The sequence below is a fragment of the Bos indicus genome, chromosome 25 (assembly GCF_029378745.1).
Source record: "Bos indicus isolate NIAB-ARS_2022 breed Sahiwal x Tharparkar chromosome 25, NIAB-ARS_B.indTharparkar_mat_pri_1.0, whole genome shotgun sequence".
NCBI classification, from domain to species: Eukaryota; Metazoa; Chordata; class Mammalia; order Artiodactyla; family Bovidae; genus Bos; species Bos indicus.
Genome location: NC_091784.1, coordinates 40112388 through 40138282, shown reverse-complemented (window position 1 = coordinate 40138282; position 25895 = coordinate 40112388). Strand labels below are relative to the sequence as shown.

At 54.6% G+C, this 25895-nt stretch overlaps 1 protein-coding gene across 1 annotated transcript; it reads left to right on the top strand.

The window, feature by feature from the left end:
* The first annotated feature begins 432 nt into the window (after positions 1–432).
* Positions 433–24077, top strand: WIPI2 (WD repeat domain, phosphoinositide interacting 2). Its single transcript, XM_019988003.2, has 12 exons — positions 433–696; positions 6734–6816; positions 15633–15802; positions 16848–16944; positions 17337–17434; positions 17873–17965; positions 18411–18481; positions 20384–20491; positions 21185–21349; positions 21806–21913; positions 22547–22677; positions 23423–24077. Exons 1-12 carry the CDS (start codon positions 623–625, stop codon positions 23533–23535), a joined length of 1311 nt encoding a protein of 436 aa, XP_019843562.1. The 5' UTR covers positions 433–622; the 3' UTR covers positions 23536–24077.
* Positions 24078–25895: the final 1818 nt, after the last annotated feature.

Sequence of the window (25895 nt, the reverse complement as noted above, 5' to 3'; positions counted from 1 at the left end):
AGAATCTGCTCCAGGGCTCCTAAACGCGGGGGTTGCCGTTCTCAGATTTAACACTTGGTAAGTTAATATTTCCGAGCCTCAGTTTTCAAATTTGTAAAACGACGACGCAACAGGGTCTACAAAGAGTTACTAAAAGCACCGGTCGAGAACGCACGCATTTGGCACAAGGACTGGCAAGCGGCGGCAGACCCCTTTTAATGCTAAAATGATGGGGGCGGAGGACACGGAGCGCCTACTCTTTCCAAAACGCATGCGCAGCCCTTGACGTGCCCGCAAGCCCGGCCCCCCGCACATCCTCACGCGTGTGCGTGTTCGACCGGAACCCGGGCCCGGACCGGAAGTGAAGGGGCGGGACCTCAGCAGCACGCCTGCGCCGTGAGAGGCCGTGCGACGAGGGGGGTGTGGCCGCGCAGGCGTGCCAGGCGCCCCGGCTCCGGAGCATAAACAAGAGGGGGGCCGGGATGAGGCGGCGGTTAATGCTCAGGCGGCGAGCGGCGGCGGCGAGCGAGGCGGCGGCGGCGAGCGAGGCGGCGATCGGGGCCCGGCGCCGACCCTGAGCTCACCCCGACCTGCCCCACCCGCGCGCGAGCCCCCAGCCGGGCCCGCGGGCCGCGCGCCCACCATGAACCTGGCGAGTCAGAGCGGCGAGGCCGGCGCTAGCCAGCTGCTCTTCGCCAACTTCAACCAGGACGTCACGTAAGGACGGGAGGGGGCGGGGGCGGGGGTCGGGGTCGGGGGCCCAGGGGACCTGGAGCCGGGGAGGGAGGAGGCGTCCCCCCACCCCTGGCGGGCCCCCCTTCCTTGGGGAACCCTCCAGGCTCTGCCCTGGGAGTGCGACCTCTGGGCGGGGAAAGGGATGGACCAGGGGAGGTCTTTTCTTTTCCCCATCTCCAAGAAGGCTTTGTCTTTTCCATCTCACTTTTCGCCAAGTTGGGCCCGAACTTTGTGGCCTGACCTGTTGTCCCAACAATCTCTGGAGTGGGGGTGGGGGTGGGAGGTGAGTTTCTCCCTTGCATCCCGCCTCCCCCCACACCCCTTGTTCGTCAGCCTTCTTGCCTCACTCCTTCCGCTCTTCCAGGCTCTTCTCATCTCCTCATCGTCTTAAGGGAATCCCTCGATATCCTTTTCTTCCTCTCTTGCTGTTCTTTTTGACAGGAAACCTTGATGTCCTCCTCGAGCGAGAAACAAACTTAGCAGTAATTCTGGTCTCTGACCCGGGGAGAAGCTGAGCTAAGGGGCGGGTTGTAACAGAGAAACCCCTGAGGAGTCCTGGGGCCTCTGGGAATGGGCCATCCTTGTACGGGAAGAGTGGTCCTTGATGCCAACCCTTGGGTTCCGAAAGCTGTTTGTCCAAACCCTCAGGGGTTTGAAGCCTATCCTTCAGAGGCTGGCTGTCTCCTGGGGAAACGTGTGAGGATAGTTATTAGAGGAGGTTTCTGGAGAAGGAAGGATGAGTTGTGGGACTGGAAGGGAGGAGAGCCATCTTGAGAAGTGAGTAAGAGGAAGTGATGTAAGAGGGGAGGAGTGGGTCGTTGGCTTCATACTAACTAGTAGGTTGAGTTGTTCCTGGCTCGATAGAATCGGCAAAAGAAAGGTCATTTGCAGAATGGCAAGGCACCAAGTCAGTGCCACGCACAGGGTGCTCAGTCGCACCTTCCAGAGTTGGGAAAATAGTGCAGAGCCCCCCACGGTGGGACTCGGATGAGGCTTGGAAGGGAGCAGATCACCTGTGCCAACTTCAGAAGAGGAAACCGAAGCGCAGGAGCTTCTGAGCAGAGCCTGGGTCTATACTTGGTTAATAGTAGGGTGGGGGCAGCTTTCCTGAGTTCTCTTCCAGCCTCCTTTCCAGTCCACCCTGCTGTTTACTTCTACAGAGTAGGGTCTGGAGGATGGTGAGCGTAGAAAGTAGACTGTAGCGATCTTTAAAATGAAAACTGCGAAGGATTAGCATGGTGACCAAAAGCCACTCCAACCAGAGCAATCTGGACCACCTGTTGCAGGGTGTTGTGACTGAGAACTATGTTATACTAACCTGGGTAGGGAAGAGGGCAGTTCAACCAATGATGACTCCGTTTTTAAGCCCTTAGTATTTTGAGACCAGTAAGAATGGTAGCTTTATGGGTTTTTATGTCTTGTATAAATTAGAAAATTCCCAAAACATTTTCTACTGTTATTTCTGTTTTTCACCACTCACCACGTATATTGACAGGAAATCAGATACGGGAAAGCATTCTCTCTTGCTGTCATTTCAAGTGGCATTCAAATACCAGTTTCCCTATATAATGGAAGAATGTCACTCTGGCCTGAAATAAGATCTGTTTGTGTTTAGAAATTATGTGTTTTCCCACTCCTCTGTGAGTCCTAAAGTGACTAGTTCAAGACCAGATTTCTGCGTCATAATTTTGAGTTGCCAAAGAGACCTTGATAGAGTATGAGCAGAAATTATAAGGAATAGTAAGCTAGGATTATACTAAAATTTTATTGATTAAAGTGACTAGTTTGTTGTAAATGTACACCTGAAAGTTGAACAGAAGTTCCTGGGGAGGCTTGGCCGCACGCTCCTTTCCCTCCCTGTCCCACCTCCAGTATTTACACTAAGATAATTTCTCAGAAGGCGAGGATTGTTGTATCCACATTCATGGTATTCAGTGAGGAAATCTGGAACCATTTTACTTAATAGAAAATATATTGTGTGTTATACAGTAATACTTAAACAGCAGTATTCCTTTCATATGAAACTGTATCTGTCCTGTCTGTGATAGTAATATACTTTCAAATATTGTAAGTGTTTTGTTTGTTTGTTTGTTTCCTGTGATTTTTATTCTAAAAGTCTGAATGTTTTATTTTACCTTCTTTTTTTTTTTTTTAAACTAAGAACTGGGGGAAAAGAATCAAGAGAAGCCGGTCCCTGTCATCTCCCTCGTCTTGTCTGGTTAGTTCCAGTCCTGGTTTCTGAAAGTAACCCTTTGGAAGGCTTGTTTTGGAGGAGTTTTTGTTTTTTGACATCAAAATTAAGAAACTCATAGGCACGGAGTATCGCTTGGCTGTTCCACGGAAATGTCAGGGCCTGAGTACTTGCAGGGGACCCCGTGAGGCCTGGGCAGACTCAGTGGTCGCTGGGCAATGGCCGAATCACTCAGAAGCCACATTCCTCAGAGACCTAGAAGGACACAGACTTGGCTTCCCTCGTCTTCTGTCTGTAGCACTGATGCTGTTTGTGTCTACGTTGCGGGCACAGAGGCGGTAGGGAGGCGTTGGTCTGGATCTGTTGCCCCCTTGAACCGGGGTTCTTCTAGGTGACATCAGCTATCCTGGAAGGCCGCTTCTTCCCTTTTCCCTCATCAGTAGATCCAGGGGCGTGGGAGTAAGGACCCTTTGGCCTTGAAGTTCTTGGTGGTTCTGCCCGCACGTGGAGGGTGTTTTTGATGAACCAAGGCAGTCACTGGGGAGGATATTGTCCAGCGGCAGTGGCCGGTGGTGAGCTACTGGGGACCCAGTGGGATTTGGTGTGACCCGTGGGAGGTGCATAACACACCTAAGGGAGAAGGTCCCTCCCACGTGTCCAGCCTGGGCCCGAGATGAACAGTGACAGCACATTATAGAAGGTGCAGAGGGGGGTTCGGTTTAGGGGGAAGGTGAACTCTGCTTTGGATATTACTGAGTTTGAAAGGCTTTAGGGATGTCCGAGTGAGGTCTGGGATAGACAGGAGCTTACTGAGGTGGGCCCTGGGGCCTGCCAGTTCTCAGCAGCACTGCAGGTCACTCCTTTTTGTGGATATGGGCTGTTTCCACTTCACCCCATCATTGAGTGTGGCTCTTTGGTGAAGATAATGAAAAGGGAAAACATTAGTGGGCTGGCTGATCGTGGGTAATGGAATAAAGAAAAGAGCATTAAGAGTGATTTTTTTCTTTTAAAACGTTTTTAAAATGTTTTCTTAAAAGCGTGTTTGTTTTTTAGTGACAATCCCTGCCTTACATACTGAGCACTCGTGTTTACATTCGGTAAGAGACCTGCAGGTAGAGATGGTGGATGGAACGCGAGAGTTGATTTTGGCCCTGCTCGGAACCCTGATAGAATGGCAACCAGTAAAATATCAAAAAGATACTGAAAGAGGCTTAAGCCCGGAGAAGGAGAAAGAAAGGCACCGGCAACAAAATTTTGGAAGCCAGCAAGGGATAAAGGAAGTGGCTCCTGCATCGCTGCTGGGAAAGGCAGAGAACCAGCCTGCTTGAACCTGCAGAACCCCCAGAGGCTCAGGATGGGCGGTCTAGGAAGCCCTGCGGTGGAGGAAAGCTGTGTGTGGCGAAAATACAGAGGGCTGGCCCAAAGTGTATCTCGGGAGCAGTGGCTGTCTCCCGCCCCTGAAGGTGAAGGACCGAGCCTTATCTCCAGAGGGTGCAGCAGGGTCCCCGGATGTTGACACCAGGCACACTCGAAGGCAGGGGTATGGTAGTGAAATGCGGTATTAAGTAAATATATCCTTTTTTCTGCTGTTGCTGGTTTTTCCTTTGTCAGTAAAAGATCTTATTGTATTACCTTAAAAAACAAAACAAAAACTTCACCACAGCAGCACTTAGGATGAGATTCGTTGTCAGGGAACTCTCGTGCTGTTACCACACCTGCCCCATGCTGCCTTTGCAGGGTCAGGCAAGTCTCGAGGTGTTGTTAAGAGCAGAAGCTCCACAAAGTCGGGTACATGAACCTGACTGCTGGTATCCGAGATGTAAATATCACACCTGTTTATATTCCATGCCATCCTTTAAAGGTGTCCGCCTTTACTGGTAAAGTGTATGCTCACGCTGTACCACACGCACCTATCAAAAACAGGTGGTGTATATTTGTTTACATTTCCCACTGGTTGGGATTCACAAGAGGGAAGCCATGTGGTGAAAACTAGCGAAGGTGTTCAGTATCCTAAATCCGTTTCTGAGCATCTGGAAGAATGTCAGAGAGCTAGTATTCGATCAGTTTTAACAGATTCTGCCTGTTTGGAGCACAGGCAAGGCCCTGAGTATATAAAAATGCAGGTTCTCATTCACTAATTCTGTGTGGTTAAGTTTGCGCATAGAAGAGGCCCCGGGCTTATTTTACGTATAAAACTGTTAGGCTTGGTGACTTGCTTTCCATGTCAACAATAAATGTGAAGGAGGGCCTGTTAATGCTGGTAGGATGCTTGGAGAGCAGTGGCAGCTGCCGGTACAACGAAAGGTGAGAGGTGGCGTATAACCCAGCGCGGCAGTCTGCCGCCTGAACCCCAGCTCCCGTTAGGCTCTGAGAGTCACTTCACTCTAACAGTACAGTCGTTCAGTGATGTGAGTCCAGTCGGGTGTTGAGGGCTTGCCATCCCACACAGAAACCTGTATAAGAATGACCTTTTAAGAGAATCACAAATGCTGGAAAAAAGGCTTGGGTTATTAAAATAGTAACCCTAAGTTGTCTGGAAAACATTTTTCCTGGACATCAATTTTCCAGAAGTTATGAATTGTTGAGATTTTATTTTTAGCTTTTCTGAGTATTCTTGTGTTTTTATTGGCTCCATTATTGATTTTCAAAATATTTATAGGTAACAATGTCTAATTACTAGTTAATTCAATATAGTGCAGTGTTTTTGCAGAGAAGAATTGTTGTAGTTGGTAGAGATTTATTCTGTTTATATCTCTGGGGTGAACCAATTACAATTTGAAAGTTCAATAGTATTCACAGCCAGTCTGTTCTTTGAATGTGTTTCTTCTGCCTAAGCATGAAAGAGGTTGGAAATCTCAAGTTTCTAATAGATGAAATGGTCATGAAAATAGCCCTAGTTTTTATCTTGGCCTACATATACTCATCGTGTGAGCTGTCAGTGTTGTTATTTCTAGGCTTCTGGTTTACCTTCCGCTTCCTCTTGTTGCGTTGCCCTCCCAGACATAAAGTTCCAGAAAGGTCCCAGCTCTGAGTTCGCATGTCCCACCACTTCCTGCTCTGTGCTCCCGTCCTCTCTGTTTCTGAAACCCGTGCCTGCAGCTCATTTCTTCCGCCTTGGTCAGCCAGCAGTCATCTTCTGCAAGGGAACTTCATCTCGTGTTGCAGCTCTGCCACGCTGGGCATCTGGAGAGAGAGCTCGGAAGTCCTGCCAAGCCTCTTAGCAAGCAGTGGTGTTGGGTGGTCAATGTGGGTTCTTACACGCAAGGTTGTTGTCCTGGGCCAGCTCTGCGATGTGGTCTTCCCATTGCAGACTGAGTTAGCTCTTTGGTCTGTTTTATTTCCATCCCGCTGCTCAGGCTTAGCATCACATGACTGAGCTGCCTTTGTTACAACTCTATTGCAGTGCCAAGAGACACCATCATTCACCAAGGGTGTAAGTGTCTTTGTTTAAGGTTTGCAATGTTACCGTCACCTTTGGACGCTCCCATACTACCACGCGTGTGTGTCGGGTCCCCTGAGAAACCCCACTGTGTTTTGATGGGATCGTTGGTTTAGGGTCGAGTACTTTTATTTTTATATCAAACTTATCTTTAAAGTGTCACTGTCTGTCTTTGCTGACAGTCGCCTTTTCCTGGCCGTGAGATCCGGCGTCTTCCTTGCCCCACCTCTTTTCTCCTGTGCCACCACTCACCTGGTACCAGGTGCACGAACCTGTGTGTGCTAGTTTTGGGTAGAGATGATGGAGAAAGTTTGGTAACGTGGAGCTCGTTTGTACATTATCCTGCCTACACGTCTCAGCTCTTATTTCTGAATTTGGCTTTTTTGCAGGTCTCTAGCTGTTGGTAGTAAATCCGGGTATAAATTTTTCTCCCTTTCTTCTGTGGATAAACTGGAACAGATCTATGAATGCAGTAAGTGTTTGCTTTATTTTTCCCCTTTCTTAAAGTAGACAAGTTATACTTGAATCAGGTTGTATTCTTAATTGAAACGTGATGGTTAAAATCCAGATACCCCTTGACCACGGATCTGCCTTCACCTTAGCCTTACTGCCAGGGGGCAGCTGTGGCTGTGAACGTTGGTATTTGTTCTCCCAGATGAAATCAAAGTGTGCATTTGCATGCTTATAAATGTACATGTAGAAATACTTGAAGTACTTGTTTTGTGGGTCCTCTCTTTCAATACATGATATCATGCTGTATTACTCTGTAATGCTCCCCTTTTAAAATGCCAATAAAACCATTTAGGTATCTCTCATAGAAGAATTCCAGAATTTGAAAATTTTACACCCCCCCTTGGAATGGTTTATTTTTTGCCAGTTGGCTTCTTATGGTATTTTCATAGCTGTGTGTCAGAGACCTGTGGGGTTGCAGGAGGACCGTGAACTTTGCCACCTTTCTCAGTCACCTGCTGTGACTTTACATAGATCACTTCACAGACCTCAGTTTCTTTGTGTGTGTGTGCGCGTGTGTGTAAAAGAATGAAAGAGAGAGAGTACTTGCTGAATAAATAATAGTAGGTACAGCCCCTGCCCCAGTGAGAATGGGATGAAAAGGTTTGACTCGCACACGATAACTTTTCCATCAATAGAGTTGTAGGTTTACGTGTAGTTGTGAGAAGTACTCCAGCTCCTGGTACCCTGTTCCCGGTTTCCCCCAGTGGTGACATCCTGCAAAAGTGCAGTATAGCGTCCCAGTCAGGAAGGCGACAGGAAGCAATCCGGGGGTGTGTGTGTGTGTGCGCGCGTGCACGCGTACATGCTGTCAGTGTGTGTGCCCATGTGGTTCCACCCAGCCTGAACACCCATATCCACCACAGTGAAGCTACCGGGCAGTTCTAACAGCGCAGAGTCCTTCCATTGCCCTTTAGTAACCACACCTGTGTACCCACCCCCCAGTCACAAATCCCAGGCAGCCAGGAATCTGTCCTCTGGTTCCAGAATGACTGTCATTTCGCAAATGTTACATAAATGGAAGTATGTAGCTTTTTGAGGGGTTTCTCTGGTGGCTCAGCGGTGAGGAACCTGCCTGCCAATGCAGGAGATGCAGGTTCGATCCCTGGGTTGGAAAGATCCCCTGGAGGAGGAAATGGCAACACAGTCCGCTGTCCTTGCCTGGGAAATCCCACGGAGCCCTGATGGTCCATGGGATCAAAAAAGGGTCGGACATAACTTGGTGACTAAACAACAACAAACCTTTTGAGAATTGGCTGTTTTCGCTCAGCATCTTTCCCTGGAAGTTCGCCCAAGCTGCTAGGTGTCAGTAGCGCCCCCTTTTCTGTTGCTGAAATTCTGTGTGTGGACAGGGCCCATCAGCTTCACCATCACCTGAAACTCCCCCTGCGTACGAGACATTAGCAGGCAAAGGAGAATTGCAAAGTGGAACACCACGGTTCACCAAAATGAATTGCCTGGCAGAGCACATGTGGGCTGGTTCTAGGCTGGGGCTGTTAGAAATAGAGCTGCCGGGAACGTTCGTGTCCGGGGTCTCGTGTGGATGCAGCATCGCTGCTCTGGGATTGATGTCTTATGTGTGATTGCTGGGTGGTATGTTGGTGTGGGGGTGTTTTTGTGTTTAAGTCTGAGCTGTTTTCCAGGGAGGCTGTACTGGTTTACATTCCTGCCAGTAACGAATGAGTGAGCCAGTCCCTCAGAGTCCTCGCCAGCCTTTGGTGTGACCAGTATGTTTTATTTTAGCCATTCTGGTGGGTCTGCGCGGTGTTACCTCACTGTGGCTTACTTCTTGTTTCCGTGATGGCTAATGACGTTGACTACCTTTTCATGTGCTTGCTTGTTTTGGCCACTTCTTACTGCTGAGTTTTGAGAGTTCTTTATACATCCTCGATGCTAGTCCTTTCTCACGCACGTGGTTTATAAGTAGTTTCTCTGTACATGATGATAACTCTGAAGCCTGCCCGTGGCCTGACCTAATTAAGAATTCTTTTTACAGAGAACTGTGGAGGCCGGTATGCTCGTAATCCGTCACGCTGGGGTATGAATTCAAAGAGATTTGTGTTTATCATTTTAATTATCCACGTGGGCATGCAGTTGGGGAAATTGGGTTTTCTCCTTATTAACGATGCCAGTATCTGCTTCTGGAATGTTCCACCGTTAGCAACTTTGCTTCCACCGTGGTTTGGTATTCCCTTTTGGAATCCTCCTTTACCCGTTAGTGTCCCTTACGAAGGGGGAGTTTCAGTGAGTGGTTGTGAAGAGACATCCCATGTCCACTCTTGGTTCCGTTCATTGAGCACCTGCTGTGTGCCAGCCCTGTTCCGGCCGTGGAGATGCAGCGGTGACAGAGTCCTGCTTTCGTGACCCTTCTGTTTAAATGGAAGCAGACCAGGAACGGGCAAATGTACTGTGTCAGATGTCAGGCCTGGGACACAGTGTGGCGCAGACACAGATGTGAATCCCACCCCCCCACACTTCCGTCAGCACAAGGTGAGGACCGCAGGAGGAAAGTCGCTTCCATGGGCCCGGTACTTACAGCGGCAGAGTTCTCGTGCTCCACCAGGGTCCGAGGCTCACCAGGCTCCCGCCAGGCCCTGGCCTCCCCTCTCGGGTCCGCCTCGGGCACCGCTCACCTCCAGCAGTGGACGGTATCTGAACCCCCACAAGGCCCCCGGCTTGTTGCGGTCCCTGGAGGCCGGGATCTGGGCCTTTCATGAGGAGACAGGTGGAAGCAGGGTTCTTCGAGTGCGGGTCCCTGGCTCACGGCTCCTGCCACCAACTTGACTCCTCATCTCTCCTGACGCTTACCGGATGTCCTACGAAAGCCTTTCTCCCAGTGTGGAGCTGGCGGGTGCTGTCTGGGTGATGAAGTGTGTCCGAGCCTGAGCACTTGCTCATCTCCACACTGGCCGCCCTCACTTGCCCCACACACGATCGTTTCCTGTAGAGAGTTTGTTCACAGGAGCAAGGATTCCACTGGGCTTTTCAGATGACTGAGCGTTTATTAAATCTGCACCCCACCAGTGCCCGAGCTATGCTGCTGAATTGTGGCTGCAGTGACTAGTCATCTGGCTTGAAACGTACAGGATTCCCCACCCCACCCCCACCCATTGTGCTTAGAAAGGGTCTTGGCACTTTCTCAGATTGAATCCGTTCAGTGACTAATGTGTTTCCTTGAAGTTTATTAAGTGTTTTTTGGCACCTTATTTTTCAAAGGTTTTTGATGGAATAAAATGTGATGCCCTTTTTTTTTTTGGCTGCTCTAGGCCTTAGGTGTGGCATGGGATCTCTTAGTCGCAGCCTGTGGGATCTCGTTCCCTGCCCAGGGATCACACCTGGGCCCCCTGCTTTGGGAGCGTGGAGCCTTAACCACTGGGCCACCAGAGAAGTCCCCCAAATGTGATGTCTTGATAGCATCATTAGAAGAGTGGGTGTATACTGACCAGCGTGGTACGGTGGTGTAGAGATTTCTTTGCTCTTACTGAACTTTGGCCCTTCAAATAGGTGAGGGAATGCACAGAGAACTCTCTGAGGATTAATGCACTGAAGCTATGGAATTCTTTTACTCCTAGAATATTATCCACTTTTCCTCTTTCATATTCTTTTATTAAGTAGATAAAAAGAATGTCTCTTGGAAAACAGATTAGCTGCTGCACCGAGATGGTTTTCTGGCATTTTCTACACACAGAATCTGAACAGAATAGAACTTACTGCTCCAGATTCAGCCCGGCTCAGTTGACCGTAACTCGTGACCGACCGTTGTAACTTCAGATCCTCTCTGTCAGTAACCGCTGCTGCCACAGAAAGAATGAGCCAGAGCTGGTCTTGGGAAAAGCAAGATTGACAACTACTTGTTCTGTTGTTTATTTAACAACAACAAAAAAAAACAAGACCTTTGCCCAGCAGCACTGGAAGACTTTTGCTTTTGACTCTACAGTGTTCCTTTAGACTTACAGTTGCAGGGACTCCCGCGTTTACGCTTTGCCCACCGTGTGCCCGCGCTCTCTATCGCTCTCTCTTTCCCTCTTGCGTCCTTTTCTGTTTACCTCAAGGTGTATGATGCGCAAATATGTGGTCTCTCTTCCCTGAAACACTACTGCGGTGAAACCGTACTCTGGTAGACAATATAAATAAAGGTTGTAGATTTATTGTTTGTAAAATGCCACAGAAGTTTGGAAGGAAAAATTGGCCTTTTCAGATTCTACGTCGTATTGTTTGTAAAATGCCACAGAAGTTTGGAAGGAAAAGTTGGCCTTTTCAGATTCTGTGTCCTGTGTCATCTTTGCATTTTATGTTTCTGAGCTACAACCTCAGACCTCACGAGGCCTTCGGTTCAGAAACGAAACACAAGCAGGCTGTCCATCTCGGTCCAGAATCGGCGGACTGGGTGCTGGCTGGAATAGTCCCCTTGATGAGGTGTGCCTTGATGGGTCTTCCAGCGGGGCAGCCCAGGACCCTCTCTTGTGGCGGAGGATCAGGTGGGCTGCACACGCGCGTGTCCTCTGAGCGCCCCGCACCCCAGACATGCCCAGCGGGGACGGCGCTGTGCTGGTGCATGGCTTGGCTCCGCCCCTCTTCGCCCTGTGGAGTTTTATCACCACCAGCTCTGCAGTGTGCCAGGAGGACAGCATTCTTTCTTGAAGTATTTTCTTCCATTTGGATGGGCATCTCTAGGAAGAAAGTTCAGCACAAACTGCCCGAGGCCACCACGATGGGCCGTGAGTGCCAGGCCTCCGGGCGTGCCCATACTGCTCTGCTCCCCAGGCGTCAGCCTGGTTCCCGGCGCTGTCGGCCGTGCCTGGGGGGCTGAGCCGTGCACACCTCTGTGTAGTGGGATGTGACCACTCACTCGGGGTCTGTGAACACTGTGGCTGCTTGTTTTCAAAAGTTCTCTCGGGAGTGAGGCAATAACATAGAAATGTTGGAGCTGGAGATAACACAGCAGAAAGATAAGGAAACCTGAGCCACCAGCAGCGTGTGAGCTACGAGCAGTGAACCTGGCAACGTGTGAACCACAAGCGGCATGTGAACTAACAGTGGCATGTGAACCACAAGCGGGGTGTGAACCACGAGCAGGGTGTGAACCACGAGCAGTGAACCACAAGCAGCGTGTGAACCACAAGTGGGGTGTGAACCACGAGCAGGGTGTGAGCCACAAGTGGGGTGTGAACCACGAGTGGGGTGTGAACCACGAGTGGGATGTGAACCACGAGTGGGGTGTGAGCCACGAGCGGGGTGTGAACCACAAGCGGCGTGTGAGCCACGAGCAGTGAACCACAAGCGGGGTGTGAACCACGAGCAGCATGTGAACCACGAGCAGTGAACCTGGCAATGTGTGAACCACAAGCAGTGTGTGAACCGCGAGCAGTGTGTAAGCCACCAGTGGCGCATGAGCCACGAGCGACGTGTGAGCCACGAGCAGCAAACCTTGCAATGTGTGAACCACAAGCGGCGTGTGAGCCACGAGCGGCATGTAAGTCACAAGCAGGGTGTGAGCCACAAGCGGCATGTGAGCCACACACGGCACGTGAACCACCCGCGGCGCGTGAGCCACGAGCAGTGAACCGTGGGCAGACTGTGAGCTTGGCAGTGTGTGAAGGTGCATCACTGTGTGGAGGCGTGCTCCTGAAAGGTCCAGGCGGATCGCATCCTGGGGCTGAAGGGTCGGGGTCCACTCGGTTGGGTTTTGCCGGAGCGGAGACGAAAGCGCGTGGCCCTTTGAGTGGTTGGCGCTTCCTCTGCCCTTTGCAGGCAGCCTCGGCCATTCTCTGATTTTTCTGGCTCCTTTGGAAGCCTGATGGAAGTTGCGGGTGCTTCCCAGAGAAAAACCCAATGCTTAGTGTGGGATCTCGGCAGTCTGAGAGCCTGTGGAAGCCTGTGCGTGGTCCCGGTCCAGGGCCGTGGTTGGAGAGGGTCACTGACACCGGGCTGCTGCCCCCGTCTGTCCGTCACTTGCTCACCACCCTGTGCTCGCTACATCGGATCTCAGCATACTGGTCAGAATTCACATGGATGCGGTAGTCTGCCTGTGGGTTTTTTTAATAGCTTTTTGAGATGTAATTTGGATGCCAATAAAAAACCACCTGTTTAAAGTGGTCAGTTCAGCAGGTTCCAGTGTATTCACTGGGTTGTGCAACCTACCTTAATCTAATTTTAAAACATTTTTATCACTCCAAAGAACCCCCGAGTCCATTAGCAGCAGGGTGACTGCTCCCCACTCCCCCACCCCTCAGCCCTGGGCAACCGCTCATCTCCTTTCTGTCGATCTGCTGCTCTGGAAGTTTCAGATACATGGAATCGCGTGGGCCTGGCTCCCTTCGCGTGGGACGGTTTCACGGCTCCGCCATGCTGGTGCGTGGATGAGCACTTCCTGTCTTTCTCTCGCTCAGTGGCATCCCGGGGCGTGGACGTGCTGGGTTTTGTCGATGGACAAACCATGGCTGTGCCTTCGTTTTGGCACTGTTTCCCCTTCGGCTGCTGTGAATGTTTGTGTGTAGGTTGTGGTGTGGATGTGTGTTTATAAGCTTGAGTTTTTTTAAATGTTCTTTTGTCTTTTTTGCATTTCTTAAATCATAACTGAAATGAAACTTGATTCCGGAAGTCACTGTCCTTTGCGTGTTTCCTTCTTAGTTGCTTTTTTCCTGCTCTTTCTCTTCCTGCTTGAAGGCACAGGAGCCATTTGGTGGAGGTTGCAAACTCTTCTTCTGGGCGGTTTGCTCCTTCCCCTCGCTCATGATCTCTTTGCCCTCCAGCCCTTCTCGTGAGGCTTTTGGAATCCTCCCTTTCTGGGTGCATAAGCACTCTCTTGTGTCTTTCTTTGGTTCTTTGGCTTCGGGTTTTATATTAAATACCTGATCCACTCTCAGCTGCTTTTGATGTAAGAAATTTTCCACTTTTTTCATGAGCTGGAAAAGACATTTTTCGTGTGTCTTCACTTATTTAGCGGGAACGTCAAGATGATGAGCCTCTCGTTGAAAAGTCAGCAAAGAAAAGGATGGTTGAGGCCAATAGGCAGGAGGATGACATTTGTGAGTCTAGGTGCTGGGTATTCGGAGGTTTGTCACAGTGTTCGCTCTTAGGAATGTTTGCAGCTGGAAACAGCTTGGCTGCCTCCATGCCACACCTCCTGTTGTTAAAATGCTAGAAAGAAGTTTCTTACGCTTTTTCTCATGAAAGTTTCAAAATTTTTTCAAACTGAGAGTGGGGTGGGAAGCTAGGTAGACACCTAAAGCCAGTGTTTCCTTACTTTCTCTGCCCTTGGTTTAAGCGAATGAACGATTCATCCCTTTCCTCTTCTCACCATTTCGTTAATGGAAGTTTTCACACACAGAGAGAAGTTGAAAGTATTTTATAGGCAGTACCCACATCCCGAGGATCTGGAGTCTGTTGTGAGCGTTGTACTTGCCCGCCCGTCTTGTGTGTCTGCGTTTCAAAGCACTTTACAGACAGCCACCTGTCCCCGTGTGCGGTCAGTACACTCATATTTACACTCACATCTGGAGGACACGTCCCATGTCTGACTAATGCATGGACATCCGTGTGGCTGGACTCCCATCAGGGTTCACCATCACCCCAGAAAGCTCGCTCACCCCACCCCCAGGAGGCAGGCCGTGCACTGGGTTTCCTGCTGTGGCTTGGTTTCGCCTGTTCTCCAGGAGCTTGACTTTGCTGCCCGTCCCATTCCATGTAAGAGCAAACCCTGCTTTATTCCCACAAATGTGTGTCATGTCGCCTTGGGCTGACTCCCCCTGGATGGGCCCCGTGCTGAGCACGTCAGAGTTCAAACCCACGTGGAGCTGACCCAGGCCACCGTGTTTTCCTGGAAAGAGTTTCTGCCTTAATGCAGAGGCCTCTGGAGCTTACTCATTGGCTGTAGTCATTTGGTTTCTAAACGGACTTACGTGTGTGTTTCAGTTAAAGCATGGAATTTAGTGACAGGGCTTCTTGGAAGGAGCCCTCGGTCTTGTGTACAGACACGCCTGGTCACAGTGGGGTCAGGCCCTGCAGGTGCCCGGGTTGTGACCCATCTAGTTCTCTGTCCTCTGAGCTTAGCACCTCACCGAGTAGAGTGTGGCCTCGGGCCATTGTTAGGACGATGAACGGGTCCATGCTTAACCCCAGCTCAGCTGCAGCTCAGGTCCAGACAGCTGCCCGTGGGAATCATCCAGAGTCCTGCCTTCCAGAATGCTCTTTGCTCCTCCCCTGAACTGACCCCAGTGACCACAAGTAAACGCAGGTGGGGAGTGAGGGAGCTGGGGGTGGGGCAACCCGGGATTCGGGGTGAGGTGACAGCTGTGGGGTCCACTGTGCCCATTTTCTGGACAGGTCACCATGCGTGCGGTGTCTAAGCACAGTCTTCTGAGTGGGGGTGTCCCCGTGTAAGTGGGGCGCAGGGACCTAAGGGGCGGAGAGCAGACCACGCTGGGGTCCGTGAGCCCCTGCTCCTAGCTGAGTGGCTGCGAGCCCCCTGACGTGGAGTCATGCGGGAGCATTTGGGGCCCGTCACGTGTCAGGTACGGCCCGTGTGGAATGGGTGGCTTGCCTGTGGCCGAGAGCTGGTGGTCTCTGAGGAGCAGGCCCTCCTTTCAGGGTGCGGGGCAGCCTGTGGGCCTCGCCTGGGCCTTGTAAACCGTGAACTTGACCTGGGGGTCTGCCCCCCACCCGCCCCCGAGCTCTCCACAGGGAGCCTGCCCTTAGACACGTGTTCATGTGCGGGGACCCCGGCGCCGGTTGGCAGGGGTACACACCCACGTGGGTTTGTCTTCTCCCTCCTTTCAGCTGACACTGAAGATGTGTGCATCGTGGAGAGGTTGTTCTCAAGCAGCTTGGTGGCCATCGTCAGCCTCAAAGCTCCCAGGAAGCTGAAGGTTTGCCACTTTAAGAAGGGGACCGAGATCTGCAACTACAGCTACTCCAACACCATCCTGGCCGTGAAGCTCAACAGGCAGGTGGGCGGCACTCCCGCTCACCGCCCCGGGGCCCTGGGTTTCTGGGGGGCTCTGGGCTGCGAGGCTGTTCCAGCGATCTCGGAGTGGCCACCAGGCCTCGGGCAAATCCCGGCCGCTCTTCTCCCCTCACAGCCCACCCGGGCTCGGCTCTGCTCTCTCATCTCAGAGGTTTTGCTCAGACTGCCCCTTTGTGAAGATGCCATGGCTAGTGCCATTAGCTTTAACCATCCCTCGAGATGTGAGCCTTCTTTTACGAGTTACCTTTTTAAAAAACCTCTGAGCATCTTTTTTTTCTTTTCATACTTGTGGCTTATGAGGTCTGACCAGGCCTTAGCAGTGAAAGCAGAGTCCTGACCACAGGACTGCCAAGGAATTCTTTATCCCTTTTTTAACTGTTAATTTAACTTTTAACTAAAGATGAAAGATTTACTACTTTTTTGTGTCTGCCTCCAAACCCACAAGAATGTCTGGCCTGGAGCGTGGGCCTGGTGGCCAGGACTTGAGGTAGCACCGGCGATGGCCACGTGGCTGTGGTTTAGTCGCAGCCTCAGTCAGCATCGGATTCTGAAAGCAGCAGGGCTTCACCAGAGCGACCCCAGCCTCGACGTGGTTTTCGTGGCGGGGGCGGGGGGGAGAGGGAGGGGCTGAGAGCCAAACAAAATCGAACCCCAGCTTTCTTAGCTAGGGACCACTTTCTGTCATGCTGAATGACACCACACAGAGGTCCTCCTCCAACCGGAGGACGGAGTTGTAGGCGGGGGCTCAGCTGCAGGGGAGTGAGGGGCGCAGTGATGGGTGGGGGCCGGGCCTGGAGCACATGGTGATGGGTGGGGGCGGGGCCTGGAGCACGGTGCGCACAGGGTGGTGGGCGGGGCCGGGAGCACGGGCACGCGCACGCAGTGATGGGCGGTGATGGGCGGGGCCTGGAACACGATGTGCGAGCGGAGTTTTGGAAGGAGCGTGGTGTCCGGTGCAGGAGGCCCTAACTGAGGCTCAGGGTCTGGCTCTCCCTCAAATCCTGCTTCCGTGTCCCCATCTCTCGCAGAGGCTGATCGTGTGCCTGGAGGAGTCTCTCTACATTCACAACATCCGGGACATGAAGGTGCTGCACACCATCCGGGAGACGCCCCCGAACCCCACCGGTGAGCGGGGCAGGCAGCACTGACGTTCGGAGGTCTCTGTCGTGAGAGTTTTCTCTCCTCTTCGGTTCCACAGGTTTAGACAGTGTTGCTCTTAGAGTCAGCTACTGCCCGTCTGAGGCTGGTCTCGTGACCACATGGTTGTGGGCTGGGTCAGCCTGCAGCCTTGGGGTTTCTGATCAGTTCCAACCACGCCTTAGTGCGTTTGGGCAGGCCTGCGGTCACCTGCGGGGCGTGTGGCGGGGTGGAACTTAAAACGCCCAGCGATGCAACCAGCTAGGTCGCGTCAGAGCTCGTGGCCTCCCCGTCTCGCTGCACTCGTGCAGGCTGCTGGTGGCTCCCGGTGGCTCCCGGGGCCCCGACCTGACCCGCTTTGTGCCCTGTGTTGCCCGCAGGCCTGTGTGCCCTGTCCATCAACAACGACAACTGTTACCTGGCGTATCCGGGCAGCGCCACCATCGGGGAGGTGCAGGTCTTCGACACCATCAACCTGGTGAGGCTCTGGGGGAGCGGTGCGACGCGCCTCCTTCCTCAGGCGAGGGCCGTCTCCTCCAGCCTCCTCATTCCCTGGCTCAGCGGCTCGATTCCCGCCGCGGCCTCCTGGTGGCCGAGCGGATTGGGTCTTTCTGCCTCTAGCCATGCTTCTGTCCCCGCCCTCCGTGCTGAGTACCCCGCAGTGTGAGTGCGGAAGGGAACGGAGGAAGCTCCAGAGTCTCCGTGGGGACGTTGCTTCGCTTTTTCTTTTAAGGCTCTGAGTGGCATTTCCTTGCCCCCTCCCCAACCCCTGGTTAATCGGGTGGACTTGGCGTCTGAGCCAACCGTGCAGGGGTTTCCATAACAGCCATGGGCCTTCTTGGTGGGTGACTTCGTGGGCATCGAGGGTAGCCTCGCAGTCACAGTGGTCACAGGGTCACTTTCTCCTTCCCTCCAGAGAGCTGCGAACATGATCCCGGCTCACGACAGCCCGTTAGCGGCCCTGGCCTTCGACGCCAGCGGAACCAAGCTCGCCACTGCTTCCGAGAAGGTAAGGTGGCCACATGGAAACCCGGAGGCCCACCAGCTCGTCCAGCTTGTTCACACAGCCCAGTCCCTAGAACGGTGTCTGGCCCCACCGGTCACAGCCGGGCCCACGTAACAGCCTGGAGGGCCGCCTGCAGCCATGCGCTCCTGAGCCGAGCGAGCACGGTGGCTGAGGCGTGCTGGGCCGGGGTGCGTTTAGCCGTCCTGTCAGGGAGTGTCACAGCTGTGACTGCAGGGCCCTCAGCGTTAGGGTGAGCAGTGACGACGTTTCACCGTGTTCACGGCAGAGCAGGGTGTGCTCTGACAGCGCCTGGCGAGGGACGGGGTGCAGAACTCAGGGCCGTGCGGCTGGGACAGCTGTTGGCGCCCAAACGTCCGATGAGCGAGAGACCCGAGTCTGATTCCGCTCAGCTCAAGTTCCTTTTTCTCTCCTCCTCTTCCTGCTGCAGGGGACCGTGATTAGGGTGTTTTCCATTCCAGAAGGACAGAAACTCTTCGAGTTCAGGAGAGGAGTGAAGAGGTAAAGTGTGCAAGTCTCCAGAATGGAATCTGGAGCGTCTGTTCGCAATTCGGTTTCACATTCTCTGTGACCAGCAGTGGGCACTCGAGTCCTGGGGATCCCCATCCAGCAGTGCGATCTCAGCCCAGCTGGCGGGGCAGGAGGGGCTTGGGGCCTTGTGGGAGGTCAAGGGGCATTGTTATAGAGGCATACTGGGTTTTGTTGTGATTGTGCTGAGCACAGAGCCGCGTGGCCCAACAGCCCAGGCTGTGGAAAGAGGAGCTTGCCCAGCTGGGCCCAGGGTGAGTGGGCGCTGGGGGCTCCTGACCTGGGCAGTGGCTCCTCCCCTTCTCCTAGGCTCTGAAAACCCATGAGCAGCTACCCCAGCCCTGCTCCAACCGGCAGGTGGCTTTGGCCCGCACAGTGTTTATCTCTAAAAAAACCGCAGAGCGTAGCCGTCCTGTGGCGCTACGTCTGCATCCCTGCGGGGCCTGACCCGTGGGACCTGGAGCCTCCTTCTCCGAGGCCTCCCAGGGCGATCTCAGGCTGCCGGCCCTCCCTGTCCCCTGCTTCCTCTTTCCTTCCGTTTTCCCTTCGCTTTTCCTTGCGCTCGTCTTTTTGGGTTTTTCTCCTTTTGCTGCTCCTGCTCCTGTGTCTGCATTTCTGCGCTGAGGCCCTGCCCCAAGACTCCACTCTGGGCAGCCCACCCCTCCGTCCTCAGCCACGGTGTCAGTCTGTGCCCAGGGACGCCTCCATGTCCCCAGGCCACCTGCCAAGGTTTTCCATGTTTCTCCTGCCTGCTGGGTGCTCCACCCAGCGGCCAGAGCATGGCCCCGACACCCACCATGCTGCACACAGCTTGTCCCGGGGAACATCCCTGCCCTCCTCCTGGCCTCCTGGCTCCTGAACCTTGGGGGGCACTCCCCCCCGCCGCCCGCCTCGCCCGCCCCAGGTGTCTCTGCCTGGCCTCGTGCTCGCCGTGGCCTCGGCTCGTGTTCACCAGGTGCATCCCTCAGACCTGAGCCTACTGGCTGTTCTTCCGGGGGGAGTGTGACAGATGGGGACAGCCGTGTGGGGAGCCTCTCGGGGCCTCCCCTTCCCCATGTTTGCTCCACGCACAGGACTCTGTGGTGTTGCAGGCTCCCTGCATCCTTGTTTTCCTGCTGTGGCGTGTTTCCCTTCCCCGTCTCTCCCAGCTCCTCAGAGGAGCCTGTCTCCACGCGGGCCCTGGCCGTGACCTGCAGGCTCCTGTGCCTCCAGTCGTTGAGTGCCCCCTCCTGCCTCTCCCGCAGCATCTGCAGTGCCTTCCCTTCACTGCTCAGCGCCCGCCTCCCTCCAAGCTCCTCTGGGCGGGAGCCACGTCGGAGCCTTTGCACAAGCCAGTGCGCCATGAGCTCCAGAAACATGGCTGGAACAAAGCCCCTCCCTAGGGACAGGACCAAGCACACCTTGTGGCTGCAGGGTTATGAGCAAACGCAGGCTTTGTGGTTTTTACAGTGATCTTTTAAGGGGAAACTAGAGTTTAGGATGTCAGAAGTTTATTCTTAAACGTTGTCAAGGTTGCCAGTTCGTGTTTTCCATGTCAAGAGTTGCTGTAATCTCAGTAGTTAGATTTTTTTAGCTAAGCTTAGTGCTGTAAGTCCCGCCTGATTCTGCTAAAAATGATTTAGTGAAGCCTTGATTCCTTTCGTTACTTGGCCACTAGAGGCTTGTTAAAGGATGGCTTGGTCAGGGCGTCAGCTTTCAGACGTTCCCCTTCCTCACGTATTTTGAGGTGACTGGAAAGGAATAAGACCCTCATGCACCTGTCATGGGGACCTTCCTTCACTGTGACTTCTTTTCCGGAGGGGGCGGCGGTGCTGGTTGCCATCTGCCCTCCACGTCCGGGCGGCAGCATGACCGGCCCTGTCCCTCTTGCCCCAGGTGTGTGAGCATCTGCTCCCTGGCCTTCAGCATGGACGGCATGTTCCTGTCCGCCTCCAGCAACACTGAGACTGTGCACATCTTCAAACTCGAGACTGTGAAGGAAAAGTGAGTTGCAGAGACGTTGCAAGGGACACGGGGCCCTCTGTCTGCCGATGCGCAGAAGTGTGTCTGGAGGGCTCATGGGGGCTCAGCAGCGGGACGGGTGGGGTTTGAGGGGGACCTGCTGGATGGGGCAGCAGAGGGTGGTCCCCCCAGCGCTTCCCCCCATGGCGCATCTCTGGGGACCATCCTGGGAGGGGGCACTTACCTCCCTCTCGCTCAGAGGCATTTTCCATTTGTGCAGTGATTAGTTGAAAGAGTGCGTGACTGCAGCAGTGTGCGTGGCGAAGGGCGTGTTCTGTTGTCGTGTGTCAGGTTCTGTGGTGAGCCTCCCACTAGGATCAGCGCTGTTATCTGTGCTGTGTCTTACTCTGAGGCACCTGTGCAGTGACTTACACGTCTGAATGGGCTGCGGGAGCGCGTGGTCGGGGCTGTGCTTGGAGTGTTTGGAGACTTCCCGATAGAAAGATGCGGGCGCCTGGACATGGGCCTCACGACCTCAGCTACAGAGTAGGGGCCAGTTGTTCCCTGGCCCCTCTGCTGACCCTCGGAGGACATGCTCTGTGATGTCCCCAGGCTCCCCGCGAGCCTGGGAGACTTCTCTCGCGTCTCGGGGCTGATCCTCGCCTCTGCATGAGGGGCGCGTGGTCGTTCTCAGCCGAGGGCCCGCGTGTGTCTGACAGTGTGTCCTCCTCCCAGGCCTCAGGAGGAGCCCACCACCTGGACCGGCTACTTCGGGAAGGTGCTCATGGCGTCCACCAGCTACTTGCCCTCCCAGGTGACGGAGATGTTCAACCAGGGCAGGGCCTTCGCCACCGTGCGCCTGCCTTTCTGTGGCCACAAGAACATCTGCGCGCTGGCCACGTGAGTCGGGGTGGGCACTGCCTCTGTCCCATGCATTCAGCCGGGAGCGGGGTCCCAGGCCACCGGGGATGACCAGCACGCCTGGCCCTCTGGTTTAGACCAGTCATGTGGACGCGGAGGGGGCCGGAGGTGGACGCTGATAGGGGACCCAGACGCCTGCCCCGCAGCGTCCAATCCTCCACGCTTCCTCCTCCTGGTGTTGAGAACATTTAGAAAGCATGGTTAGTTCAGCACTGCGTGAGCAGGCCAGTGTGTGGCCCGGGGCCTCCAGCGCCGGCAGCCGCACACGCTCTGAGGCCCTCGATCCTTGTGTGAGACAGTGTGTGTGCATGAAGCTACGCTCGCTCGATCGGAGCGGGGCGCTCTTCCCTGGCCCGGCTGAAGTCCAGGCTGTTAGTTTAATGAGAGCTTTGTGAGTTTTGGTTCTAGAATTTGGTTGCTCTTTATCCTCACTAGAATCCAGAAGATTCCCCGATTGCTGGTGGGCGCCTCGGATGGGTACCTGTACATGTACAACCTGGACCCCCAGGAAGGGGGCGAGTGCACCCTCATGAAGCAGCACCAGTGAGTCGGCTGCGCCTCCGCCGGGCGGGGGGCAACTTGCTCGTTTTCCCGAAGCCAGGGAGCCAGAGACTCAGGTCTCCGCATGACCTCCCATCGGTGTGGGTGCAAGCCCGCCCTCCACGCCTCTGCCCGTGCCCGGCTCAGCACCCAGGCAGAGCCTAGGGCAGCCGGGGCGCACTGTTCTGTGGGTTGGCGGGGGCTGTCTGGGGGCAGGACCACTGAGGATGCAGCTCAGCTCAGCGTCATGTGCAGAAGGGGCGAACCCAGGGCGCTGTCTGTGATGGGGGCAGGTTCTCCTGGGGCCCAGGGTCCCACTGAGATGCTGCTGTTGTCTCTGAATTAGTTAATTGGGAGGTAGTACCGTTGGGTTTTCTGTTTTAAACAGCAGTACCGTAATAACTCTTAGAATCAGGGAGAACAGGGGGTTGATTTCGTTATTTTACAGCGTACTCTGGTTTTGCTCTTCAGTCTTAGAAAGCGCAGTGCAGTTGCCTCTCTAGGTCCAGCTCTCGTCATCAGCGTAGGTGTGTGGAAATCCCGGTGACCACTCTCGGGGGAGTCGCCCCGCGGGCCAGCGCAGCGTGCTGCCCACGTGGCCCTGACTATCCCTTCTGGTGTCTTTCTCTCCTCCAGGTTGGACGGCAGCATGGAGACAACCAACGAGATCCTGGACTCCACGTCCCATGACTGCCCCTTGGTGACGCAGGCGTACAGCGTGGCCGTGGCCAAGGGTCCGCATGTGCCTTCGTCCCCGACGGCGCTGGGTAAGGGCTGGGCGGAGCCTGGGGCGGAGCACCGTGGGTGTCGCTCTCGAAGCGCTGCCAGCCTGCCTGTTGCACTCAGGCAGCGGCCTGCAGACCTCAGGCCCGCTGTTGTAAAGCACAGTTTTCAAGGCCTCCCGAGGCTGAGTCCATTTCTTCATTTTTGAAACAGAAATAGTCCCGTGGCTCCAGGTGCCTGTGGCCTGTCCACCACCTGCCTCCGCTCAGCTCAGGTTCTGCCCAAAAACCTTGGTCTTGACCCTCCCGCCTGTGGCCCGGGTCAGCGAGCAGGCCCAGGCAGGAGAAGGCCAGCTACCCCAGGCCGCCCTGGGCGGTGTGCGGTCGCACGCTCCGCCACACTCTTGCTCACTGTTTCACTCCGAGGTGAGGGCAGCATGTGCTTGAGGAGGCTCTGAGCATCCTTGCCACGGTTCTGGACACACCCCCACCCCCGATCCCGGAGGGCCGTTTGCAGCCTGTCCACTGGGTCCCCATTAGTGCCTAGCTCCTTGTTGAGCTTCATGGGTCTTGGAAAGTCAGTTGTGTCTTGAGTGGCTCAGGGCTGTGGAGAGCTCGCTGGTCAGGGCAGAGGTGACAAGTGCACGTCCTGTGGGCCGTGAGCTCCCTGCTGGCCCAGGTCCCGCTTCGGGGTCAGCCTCCCTGAGGGGACTGCCCAACAGGGGGTCAGCCTCCCTGAGGGGACTGCCCACTGGGGCTCGGCCTGCCTGAGGCGCCGCTGTCTCCGCAGTGTACACGGACGAGCTGGGCGCTGCGGGCGGCTCAGGGCTGGAGGAGGAGGCCAGCGCCCTGCGGCTGGAGGACGACAGCGAGCACCCTCCCATGATTCTGCGAACGGACTGACTGCGACCTGTGACCTCTTCGGGCCCCGAGGCAGGGAACACTGGCTGACAGAGGACTTCGCAGTCATGCTGCTATGAACTTTGACCCGAGCTGGGGAGAGGAGAGGATGGCAGAGACTTCTAAAGCAAAAAGAAAAAAAAAAAGATTGTAGCTGTAGTCTCATTCCATACTGTTGAGAAATACATTGTTTTCACTTCAGTGGCTTTTAATCCTGCTTATGAATTTTTAGCTTTTCGTTTTCTCTTTTTTTGCCAAAATCAACTGTTTGGTGAAGCCCTCGAAACACCTATGCTTTGCATGCATTCATGTGCCGAGCCAGCCAGGAGCTCTGGAGCCCGCTCACAGCAGTGCGCAGGCGTCTGGGGTTTTCCGTCTACAGAAAGGCACGGGCTGGGAAGGCAGCGGCGGCAAGCGCACATCTGGTCCTGCTCGGGCGGGCCGGGCGGCCTTGGGGGGTCCTCTCTCCCTGGAGCCCCTCCGGGACCATTTCACCCCTCCCCCCTCCCGTTTTATTTTGTTAATTAAATTCTTTCCAAATTGGATTCTTCTGGGATTTCTTCTGCGGTAGAGTCCTGTTTCTGGTCCTGCTTTCCGGGTGGGTGTTAAGAGAAAGAGGTTCTTCCCGAAACTGAAAACCTTTCCTTCCGACAGCCCCGTGGGCTTGAAAGACAGATGCCCAGGAGCACCAGAGCCAGGGAATGTCGTCTACTCAGACTGGTCTCAGCTGTAACCTTCCTGTCAAACAGCTGTATGTGTGGGGTGTTGGTTTGTCTAAGGGACGTTTGTAGGTGTTCTTTTGCCCATAAAGTTCAGAAATCAGGTGGGATGGGCACCCAAATTGTGCTCTTCCCTGGACCCCCCGTCCGTGGGGTCCTGCCTACCCGAGTCAGAAGCGGAGTGAGGAGGCTGGCTGTGACGCCCACTTACGGGGTGACCTGTGCATTTCTGTTTGCATCTTCCAAAACGGCTCAGCACGAGTGACGAGAGACTGTGGTCACAAACTCCAGTGTTTGCCTGGCTTCCCCCCTCGTTTTTACAGAATCCAGACAACCTCGTATACCTTGAACTCTGCATTCCAATCCAAGACGCGTAGCCATTCAAGTTTTAAGGGACTTTTAAGTGGAGCTGACGGCACCAAACATGGTTCTGGCTTCTTCGGACAGGAACAGTTAAGGACGCAAGTGGGAGAGCAGCAGTGTGGCGTCCGCCTGCCCTGTTTGAGCAGAGGACGGGTCTGCAGTGTCCGTGCCAGGCTGTGCGTATACCTGGGTCGTAGCCGTCAAGTGGCAGAGCTGACCGCCCGCTTCCAGCGCCCCGGTGCCAGGGCCAGTCAGTCCCCACATCTCCGGCCACTTGCCCACTGGCTGGCTCTGAGGTGCCCTGGGTGCGTCTACAGCAGAAATCTACAGAAACGGCTCATCGCAACGACGTGAAGTGCCGTGTGAGAGGGGAGGGGAGGATGGAGTCAGCTTCCCCCTCCCCAGAGCCTCGGCATGTCTGTCCTGGGTCCCTGGTGAAGTGGAAGCCCCGGCGATGGGTCTGGAACCCAGGCCCCCACAGGGCCCTGAGCGAGGACTGGGGACCAGCCTGCAGCCCCGTCAGCCCGGCCACGCCTGTAGCCCCGCCCTCTCTCGGAACCAGCTCAACGTCCAGCTCCTCAGTGGCATCTTTGGTGTGGAGACTGCACGTGGCCACTCTGGGGCCTGAATCATCAGGGCAAGAACAGCCTCCCTGTCGACGGGTCCCAGCCTTGCTGGTGAGCTCCCCCATCGGGTGCCTGGGAGCCTCGGATTTGCTGCACCAGCTTTCTCTTCTCACAGGTGTGTGGTTTCGTCTTTGTCTAGGGTTGGCCATCCCAGTGGACGGGCCCTCTCCCCATCAGCCTCAGCCTCCCAGCCCTCGGGGCCCAGCTGGCCCGTGTGCCGTCTTCTCGGACGCAGGAACCCTCTGCTCACCCGAGTCGGCGTAACCTGTGCGCCGCCAGGAGGGGCCCTGGTTGAGAAGAACTAAGAGTGGGTGGTGTTTGCTGCCCCACCCCCTCTGCTGCACATGGTCCGGGTTCCTGCAAGGGGCTCGGGCAGGAAGCAAAGGGGCAGAGTGGTCAGCGGCGGGACCCCTGCTACCACGCAAGAGAAGGGGCTCAGCTGAACCCCGACCTCTACACCAACGTGGATTCTTGCGTCACAGTTTGCAAACTTAAAATAGGGTCGTTTGTTGCCGCTGGGAGGCTCACGCAGCGGACTCCTGTGGATTGGGACCACACCCTTCACTTTCTAAATGATGGAGCGGGCCGTTGGGTTGAACCTGGAGTTAAACAGGACTGAATTCAGCCCCCTGATTCTACCACCTGCTGGCGGGGG

Bases quoted from the DNA above. Each gene is read 5' to 3' on its own strand.
- WIPI2 (XM_019988003.2), top strand. From the start codon at position 623: ATGAACCTGGCGAGTCAGAGCGGCGAGGCCGGCGCTAGCCAGCTGCTC. The intron at 17,966-18,410 runs GTAAGGTGGCCA...TTCCTGCTGCAG, and splicing joins TCGCCACTGCTTCCGAGAAG to GGGACCGTGATTAGGGTGTT. The intron at 18,482-20,383 runs GTAAAGTGTGCA...CTCTTGCCCCAG, and splicing joins TTCAGGAGAGGAGTGAAGAG to GTGTGTGAGCATCTGCTCCC.